The sequence below is a fragment of the Elgaria multicarinata genome, chromosome 3 (assembly GCF_023053635.1).
Source record: "Elgaria multicarinata webbii isolate HBS135686 ecotype San Diego chromosome 3, rElgMul1.1.pri, whole genome shotgun sequence".
In the NCBI taxonomy this organism is placed as follows: domain Eukaryota; kingdom Metazoa; phylum Chordata; class Lepidosauria; order Squamata; family Anguidae; genus Elgaria; species Elgaria multicarinata.
The window spans coordinates 29,556,518-29,566,037 of record NC_086173.1 but is presented as its reverse complement, the minus strand read 5'-3'; the positions used below and the strand labels follow the sequence as shown (position 1 = coordinate 29,566,037).

Below are 9,520 nucleotides of genomic sequence, written 5' to 3'. Positions count from 1 at the left end.
GCATGACACACAGGGTGAGTGATTGAATTTTGCAAGGAAGCGCTTCATAGAGATGTCACTGGAAGTAGGCTCTAGTGCAGCGGTGGGCAATTTGTGTCCCTCTGGATGTTTTTGGACTATAACTCCCATCGTTCTTTACCATTGTGTATGCTGGCGAAGGCCAATGGGAGTTATAGGCCAAAACATCTGGAGGGACACAAATTGCCCACCCTTGCTCTAGTGACAGACAGGGCAGCAGAGGCCTGGCAGAAAGTAGAATGTGGCAAGAGGCACACTCACGTCTCTGGGCATCACTATGCACTTAGCAGTGGAGCTAGGCATAGGGGAGTGGGGAAGAGGAGCAATAACGCGGTGGACCCCTTCCCACCTGGCCAATGTGACTGTGTAACACACACACACACACACACACACACACACACAGACACACACACACACTTTTTTCCTCTCTCCTTAGGAATGTTCATCTCCCAGCATTCCAAACTGCAGCTCTTGGTATCCATTTAACATTACAGCTACTGATGAGGGTGGAAGCTGAAACATTTAACTCTAATATATTTTGAAATTACTCTTTTGTTAGTATATCTTTCTTATATATTTTAACTTAAGACTAACTGTGTTCATAGTGGATCCAGAGCCTCCTTTTTGCTTTGCCGTTGTGCCGCTTTACCCCCCCCTCTACATCTGCATACATGCACACGCACACACAGATTTTATTTAAGGTATTTATATACCAGCCTTCCTAATTATCTATCCCAATGCTATTTATAACACAAATTAAAATACAATCAAATATATAATAACAGAGATATAATCAATTAAAATTTTAACAGGAGACTGAAAAATGGCATTTCTTCCCAGTGTTTACAAAATGACCCATTAAAACGCCTGAGAGAATCACCTGTTGCCTACAAGACAACATAAAAGGAAGCACTTAAGAGTTAAAACACTTGGCTTTCTTTTGCCCATAACGCATCACTGGGCAGAAGTGTGACCCACGTGAAGGAGGCAGGGGAGGAGGGTCAGGATAGGTACTGGGCATGAAGCAATGCATGGAAGCCGCACATGATTATTCCATGTATGAAATACTGGCACAATGCAGCATTCGTCTGTGCAATGTGTGTCCTTGTATGCTGTCGTGTCTTGTGTAGCTGTTGCTGTGTAACTGTTCTTGCAGCAGCTTGTGATGGCAGAGGTGCCGTGTGTGTGTGTGTGGTCTCTATATACAGAACTGTGTGTTGCAATGCGAGAGCTTCTCAGTGGGCGTAGCTACTTGCCTGATGTGCCTTTGCATTATGCATGTGTGTGTATGTCCACGTGTCTCTCTCTGTGTGTCTCTCTCTCTTTTCTTCAGCTTCACCTGTGGCCTCTTGTCCACGGGTACCCTCCTTACAGAGTGTCCCTCACCTTGTGTTGTGTCGCTTTCTCTACCTGTGTGAGAACCGTGCCTGTCATGTGCTGCATGTGGTGTGTGGGTGTAATGTACTCTCAGCCTTTTTCTGTCGGTGCTGCCATGGGCTCTGGCGGCTGCTAGATGTCCCGGCAACCACAATGTTTGAACGTTTGAGTCCAGGAGATGCCAGGCGGCTCCGTATCTGCGAGAGAACAAACCTGCTCTTGGTTGAATTTAACACAGTCTCTTGTTCCAGCCGGAGTACCATGGAGCCTGGAATACCCTGGACTGGACAAAGCTACAGTTCCCCTTGGATGTACCACAGCATGGCTGGGCAGTACACGTGAGTCCGCGGGATTCTTTTGAAAGGATTCTGAACAGCAGAGGGCTATTTTGGCAAAACTCCAGTCCTGGCACTGGTAAACCAGCAGAGGGGGCTTAGGAGTTGGGATCATGGCGTTTCAGTGCTGGTGATGGTGGTGCGGATTTGACTGGGGGATTTGGATACATTGAAAATAATGGATGGCACTAGCATCCTAAATGATAAAATGCTGGGAGTTTGGTAACGTTTCTTAGAACACTTTCTTTAATTGCTTAAAAAGCTCTTCACATCCATTATCCCAGCCATCCTTACAACAGCCATGAAAGATAAGCCAGTGTAATATTATCCCCATAGTACAGTCTGGGTGGTTAAGTTAGCACATGAGTTAGCACATAGCTGAGATTTGTACTAGGGGTTTGGTGGCTCATAGCACATGCTCTTAATGCTACTCTGTTGCAGAAGTGCCCCTGGAAGTTCGGCTTGGACTGATGGTTGGGTTTGGATCAGTGTTTTAATTTCTAAAAAGTGAAATGCTAAAGGATGCTCAAAGATGCTTCAAAGTCATAAGTGCAAACCTAAATGAAACCCCATTTTCTTAAAGGACATGGGGGTGGGGCTGCAGAAGATTACACAGAGAAGGTGGAAAGGCATTATTCTGCACATGCTCAGATGCCCTGTTCTTTATTACTTAAACTCATATGAGGATAAGCCCTGGTCAGCGGTTTCAAGGGCTATGCTATCCACAAGATTGGACGTGGGAGTCCCACCTACATTCAAATTATTACTAGGCTAACTAAGCAGCCCTGGACGCGTTATTGTTATCTGTTGCATCTCCCCTGAGGTTCTTCTTGGTGTTTTAAGAATTTATACCAGTTTGTGCTTTCAGAAAGTTTTGCAGGAGAAATAGAAATAAATCACTCTAAGCTGGAAAAAGGGCAGAAAAGGGCAACTAAAATGATCAAGGGGCTGGAGCATCTGCCCTATGAGGGGAAAGTTACAACAGCTGGGATTGTTTAGCTTGGAAAAATGGGGAGTTATGATAGAGGTGTGAAAAATATTGCATGGTGTGGAGAATGTGAACAGAATGCTGGACTAGATGGACCCTCGGTCTGATCCAGCATGACTTTTCTCATGTTCTTAAGCGTTATTTCCCACCCTGCAGCTAGCCAGGTGGAAGTGGTTGTTTTGCACTTCTAACTACAAATTTCAGGATTCTGGAAATTTAAAATTACTGTACGTGAATTAATATAGGGGCACTGTCAGACTGGGATCCACATATTGTGCCTACCGATGCCCAGTTGCCTTGCCTTCTCTTGAAGAGGTAGCAGCTGTAAAGATGGAAGATACAACTTTGTCTTCTGGCTGAGATGCGCCCACTGAATATGGAGAGATGGAATAAACAGGATAGGATGAAAGGGCGCCAACAAAGCCGGTTTAATCCGAGTGCTGGGCTAGTTGAGAAGTGCTGGGCCACTTTGTAGAGCCGGTGGGAGTAAGTGTGGTGAATGGGAGGACTGCAGGGCACTGGAGAACTGTGCATGCATGAGAAAGAGAAAATCCTTGATGGTCTGTGAGACATGGTTATAATGAGCCTCAAATGCTGATTTAGAAAGGGAACATTGCTGGACAGGAGGCATATTGGTGCTGAAGAGAGTTGGGTATCCCCAGTGTAAGCTGTGAGCCAGGAAGTTGCTGGTTCAAATTTTATCTCAGTCATGAACTCATTAGGTGGCGTTCTGCAAACGTGATTGCCTCAGCCCCACCTCCTGAGTAAATGATAACACCACCCTCCTTTCCATGGTTGTTGAAAGGACTACAGAGATCTGTGAGGTGCTTTGAAGACAAAAAAGTGATATATAAGAATAAATGCTAAATTCTTATTATGCCGCTAGCCCAGCAGGGCAACACCAAAGCATCCTTGAGGAGGGTCAATTCATGCGTTGTGCAGCAAATATATTCACCATGTACACATATCAGTGTTGGCAGTGGTAAACATAAAAGATGAAGTGAGACTCACATTTGTGGGCACTGCAGGACAGATGATAGAGGAGTCATTTGTGGGCACCATTGTCCCATATTATTTTAATTTGAAGCATTATACTACATCTCTACAGCACAAGCTAGATGTTGTCTCAGCAAAGGTATGGTCCCAACCCCACCTTTGCTAATATAATAGCAAACTTACAAGGGAGGGTTGACAGGAAAGGGAAATGGCCAGCAAATGGCCACTGCACCTCCACCATTAACATTACTAGGAAAAATGGAGGTTGGGAGCCTAGTAGAGTGGCCAGGTGTCTTCTTTGACAGAGGACAATCCTCTGTTTGAATGGTTGTCCTGTCTACGCCCAGTTTAAAGATAAAGAACCATAAGAACTGCCCATCAATACTAAGTACCTGGACAGCAGCCTGAAGAGGCAGGGCACCCTCCATTTGGGGAGATGTACTGTATTTCTATTTAAATTTTAATTATTATTTCTAAATTTGCATTTATACATATACATTAGCATATGCAAATGTTATGAAAATCAGTGTCCTCTTTTGTCCCCATTTTTGTTGATACACTTCCTCTCTTTTGGCAATGCATAAGTGGCTATCCTAGCTGCAGTTACGTAATTTTAAGACACTGGACTAAAGAGTAGCCAGGCGTCTTGCTTTAGAGAACAGTCTTCCAGGGCCCTCCTCTTTCAATGGTACGGTGTATTACTTCAATGCCTTCAAAATGTGGTCAGCCAGCCAGCCCCTGCTATGATTCAGGACCCTCCTGCTCATTCTGCTTAGTGGGCCCCTGGACATCTGCCCCAAATCCCTACTTTGATGGCACCACTGTTCAGAGCCCTGTATTTTCTTCATTTCATGTTGGATAACCCCCCACCCCGGGCAGACTTTAAATTAACGATGCTGCTTGTCAGCCAAGATGTAGGTTGTAGGGCTGGGTTATATTTCCCTACCATTTTACATCCCACACGATTGTCCTTCCTTTAACAGGAGCCTACCTTAAATTAAAGCAAGAGTATTGCTGGTTGGTAACTAAAGAAATAACATGAGCACACCATATGCGACTTCAGTGGTGCTCAGTTAATTCTATTGCACTTTGAATGAAAACAAGGGGATATGTTAATAGCTCTGGAGGGAATGTAGACGTCTGCTAGGAAGCCTTAATGGCTGCCACACAGGAACTAGAGTGCAGACAAGAAACTAGAGGAACCAAAACAAGGTTTTTTTAACTGGAGTTGGAGTTCTAATATGCATAACTGTAGTTTCCAGGAAGGGCTTTTATTGTGCAATTGCCCTGTTGCATTCAGAGACTTTCCCAGGGGGGTCAAGTGTTTTCAATTTGCAAACCCCCAGTGCTTCTTCAATCTTTTTTTCTTATCCAAAAAACAACAAAAACAAACATCAAAAAATCATTCAGAAGAAAATAGACAAAATAGCTGTCCGATGCCTTTTGATTGGTGGTGTAGGAACTGTCCGTCTGGAAGCACCCTGTGTTGAAAAGGAGTTTGGGGGGAGAAAGTGGAGACAGAACTTGAGAAAGGCCCATAGCTCAGGGCCAGACAAGACCTGAGGTCATCATGCAGTTTGGCATTGCGTAGCTGTTTTTTTGTTAAACACATAGTTGGATTGGGACCATGGTGTGGCAGGAGAGGGACTTTAATCCTTTGTTCCTGCCTGCCACAGTCCCGAACAGAATACCTGCCTTTTACAATGAGTGGAAAGTGAGCTCCTGTGGGAACGAGTGGGAGATTTCCTCCCATTGCAGATGGCAGGAGCAGAGCATTTTGGTCAGGGCCATGGCAGGGATGAAGTGTTAAGCCCCCCCCCCCCCCCCCCGCACACACACACATATAGTCCTGATCCAGTTCAGTGCCATGTTGGCTATTTGTTTTTAAAAAGTTATCTCTGCATTGCCAATCTACATGACAAGCGTTCCCATCCACTTAGGGCTTCAGTGGTAGATCACAAGCATTTCCAGGTGGGGCTGGGAAAAGCCCATTCCTGAAACCCTGCAGAGCTCCTGTGTGTCAGTGTATAGAGAGACAATACTGAACTAGATGAACCAGTGGTGTAAGGCTGCTTCCTGCATTCCTAACTTAAAGGTTTCTACTCAAGTCTGTTAATCCCCTGTATCTACTTTCAGTTTAGTGGCAGAACTGAGATCCAAGCACTACACAAAGAGTGTTTACTTTCCTGCAATTCTGACACATAACCCCTAGGTGGCACTGTGGAATAGCACAAGTGAAAAAAGCATTTTCTTTCACTTTTACAAATAAATACTGCATTTTTAACAAACAAACAAACAAACCTCAAAAGAAGTGCCCTTTAGACTAGAACTGGAAGGTCACAATGTCATCTAAAGAATCAATAAAGAAACATGAGTAGGGAATTATGAATGTGCAATGAATGCCTTGTCCCATTCTTACTGGATTCAGGGTAGCCAGGTGTCCCACTTTAGGACAGTCCTCTATTTTGGAAGGGTTGTACAAAACAGTCCTCTGTTTGAAGGTGTCCTCTATTTGATGGGTTGCCAGTCCAGGTCTGGTTCAAAATCAAAGTCCCATGGGAGGGAAAACAGGAAGGGGTCTTGACGTTGCACATCAACAGTGAGCACCGCCACAGCAGACTGAACAGACACACAAATCACCTGGTTAGTCTTCTCTGCTATGGTGAGAAGTTTGGTATTTCTATTTAAATAATGGTTTTATATTTAAATGTGCACCTATAGTCATAAATAAGCGTATGACACATTATGCAAATTGGGACCATTTTTTGGGGTGATACAAAGGTGGCCACCCAATGCCACTGAGTCTGATCTAAAATTCAATAAATACAAACAGTTTACAAGGGGCAAAAGAAACTGGAGGGCCTGAGCCACTTAATAATGGACTAAGGCTGCTTTTGATGTGTGATAGCTGTTCTTCAGTGGGATGTTAAACATGTGCTTCTGTTCAGACCTGTGGTCTTTCTGCTGGTCTCACCGGCTACATTTCTGTTCTTTGCAGGCTCATGGAGAAGCAACTCGTATCTGATTATTCTCCCTGCCGGCGGCGTCCTGGCCCCCGTGTATTGCAGGATTCAACCAACTGGCACGATGGCCAGCTCCCATCCCGTTGGGGCCTGCTGAAGCAGGAGGGCCATTGGCCCTCAGGGAAAGAGCTAAGCAGGGCAGCATCTTCCCCGAAGGCCCGAAGGCAGCAGAGCCCTACTTACGAGGGGCTACATTCAGCCTGCAGGAGGGATGCCACCTGGGGAGCCAGTCACACAGCCAAGGAAGGCTCAAGAGGCCTCGCTGGAGGTCCTGCTGCAAACTACAGGTGGAATCCAGGAGTCCCTGCCAAGAACAAGGGTGATCTCCCTGCCCGGGCACCCCCAAGCTATGAAGCCCACATGCTCTTACGCCTCCGGGCAGGGCAAGGCCCTCGCAAGGAAAACTGGCCATGCCCCCCACCCTATGTTGCTCCCCCATCCTATGAGGCACCCCACCGCACGGTGCAGCCCCAGCAACGGGCATGCAAGGAAGCCCCAGCAGCGAATCAGATCCAAAGGGAAACCCCCAGGAAATGCCGGGAGTTGGAGAGAGTAGAGGCCTGTGAGTCAGGGCCTTTGACTCACCGCCCTCCTGGGAGGAAGGCAGGGAGATGCCAGGCTAAAATGTCAGGTGGCTGGAGCTACCTCTCAGGAGCCAGGACGTGGGGGGGCCCAAGGATGCAGTCGGAGCGAGAAGAGTCCTCCTATGGCTTGGTGCCTGGCTGGAATGTGAGCCCCCAATACCAAAGCCACACCCTGCCTCGGGTCAAGAAGAGGAGTAAGGGGGCACCAGTGCCCTGCCTTGCCCTCCCGAGTGGTCCCTCTCAGCATATGCTCCCTGCGGGTTGGGGGTTTAGTCATGCAGCTGGTTGGCCTGGCGCCCTGGAGAATCGGAGCAGAGCAGCAGATAAGCCTAGCAGAGACCTCTTGCCCAAGTGGAAGGAGCCGAGCCAGGCTAAGGAACCCGGAGGGAGCCAGGCCGCTTTTGCTAAGGAACCCGGAGGGAGCCAGGCCGCTTTTGCTAAGGAACCCGGAGGGAGCCAGGCCGCTTTTGCTAAGCCAACACCGCAGAGGCGGGGCGGTCTGTTTGTAATTGACGCCACGTGTGTGGTGATCCAAGCCCACTACATCCTGCCCCCCCGGACGGAACACGTCCGCTACTTAGGCCAGGAGAGCCCACCTGAGAAGGTTGAAGCGGCTGCGCCCCCCTGCTCTCCGGCCCCTGCCTCTCTGGAGGAGAGAGCTGCTCGCATCTTGGGCCTCTCCTTGAGTGAACTGGGATTCCCAGAGGCAGGAGGGGAAAATGCCTTGGGGCCAGGGAGCCTTGAACATGGGGCTGGGGAGAGCGGTGCAGTAGATGTGGGTGTACCTGGGGATGGAACAGGGCAGCTTGGAGGGGCTCCTTCTGCCCCCGCCAGCCCCAGGAAACCCTTGCCAGCAACAACCCCCAGCAGTTTCGAGGTTGGGCTGCCAGAGCTTGGGCCAGGTTGCCCTGACAAGAGAGGGATGGCAATTCCTTGCCAGGAAGGGGGTTGCTTCCGGCAAAGTGAAGGACAGCCAGCGTTACCCACACAAAGCAGATCCTACGTCTGGGATCTGAAGGAAGCCATGTCGCGGATCCGCCGGCACACAGCACCGGACTCGGACTCAGATGAGGAGATGGAGAAAGAATGCCAGCCAGCCTGTGGGAGACCGGTGCGGAGAGGGCAGCTGCATGAAGGGGCTCTCTCCTACAGCAGCAGCAGCAGCAGCAGCCTTGACAGCAGCAGTTCCAGTGCCACGGTGGTGCCAGGGCCTGCCACGCCCTCCCCGAGCAATGGACCCGAGGAGACGACTGGTTCAGAGCCAGCTGTGAGCAGGAGGGAGGCCAAGCCGGGCCCAACAGTGCCAAAAGAACCCTGAAGATGGATGAGAAGAGAGACTGTGAAACTATGTCAGTTCCTTAGCTACCCTCCCGCCCCCTCTCCCAAGTGCCTGGTATCCCAATGCCACTGCCCCTTCTCCCTCCTTGCCACAAGTTCCAGGGCACTAGGGCTGTGTCTCTAGGATGCCACTTTGCCTCCTGATCCCTCACAAAACCCACAGCAACGATAGAGTTACACACAGGAGTAAGTGTGGGCTATCCAGCCCAGGGAAAATGCAGCGTCGGTTAAAAAACAGCTCCATTCTTGCTATCTTAAAAATAAGATAAAACATTTTTTTTAAGGAAGACGGAGGTGGAAGAGGAAACAACAGAGTTACTATGAAGAACCGAGCAAAAACCGCAGTGCTGGGGGCCATCTGTCTTGTCAAGCCCTCCCCCTGCCCTGCGTTCCCGGACCGCTTGGATCCACCCCTTGCACTGCCCTCTTCCTTAACCTGAACAGAGGCCACCACTGACAGACGAAGAAACAACATGGTGACCTCAGAGCAACTGAAAAAGTCACAGTAAAACGACACCGCGAAAATGTGCAGTTTTAGGGGGAAAGGCCTGATGTGGCTGCGAGTTGGCAGCTGCGTCATATAAACAATGCAGCGCTACTGTGCAGCCACGACGGGGTATACGGGGCATAAAGACAAGCCCAAAGGTGTGTGGGTGGGGGAAGGAGATGTACATTGTTGCAGGCGTCTCACATCAGTGTCTCGTGTGTGCTTTTAGCATAACAGCCAAGAGTGGAACCTCCATGTCCAGAGGCAGTAAAGCCTGCAATTATTAGATGCTAGGGAAATCCACAGGGAGGATACTAGCCATTGCCATAATACCTTTTAATGCTGAATCTCCCTGGAGTCTCCTTGCCTGGCCT

The 9,520-nt window shown here is 48.6% G+C and overlaps 1 protein-coding gene across 1 annotated transcript; it reads left to right on the top strand.

Annotated features, from left to right (window-relative positions):
- The first annotated feature begins 1,548 nt into the window (after positions 1-1,548).
- On the top strand, positions 1,549-8,639 carry DDN (dendrin). Its single transcript, XM_063121450.1, has 3 exons — positions 1,549-1,733; positions 6,713-7,715; positions 7,782-8,639. The coding sequence occupies exons 1-3, from the start codon at positions 1,549-1,551 to the stop codon at positions 8,637-8,639; spliced, it is 2,046 nt and encodes a 681-aa protein (XP_062977520.1).
- The last annotated feature ends 881 nt before the right edge of the window (positions 8,640-9,520 follow it).

Coding starts and splice junctions, on each gene's coding strand:
- DDN (XM_063121450.1), top strand. CDS start 1,549: ATGTTTGAACGTTTGAGTCCAGGAGATGCCAGGCGGCTCCGTATCTGC. Junction 1,734..6,712: donor AGCATGGCTGGGCAGTACAC/GTGAGTCCGCGG, acceptor TGTTCTTTGCAG/GCTCATGGAGAAGCAACTCG. Junction 7,716..7,781: donor AGGAACCCGGAGGGAGCCAG/GCCGCTTTTGCT, acceptor GGAGGGAGCCAG/GCCGCTTTTGCTAAGCCAAC.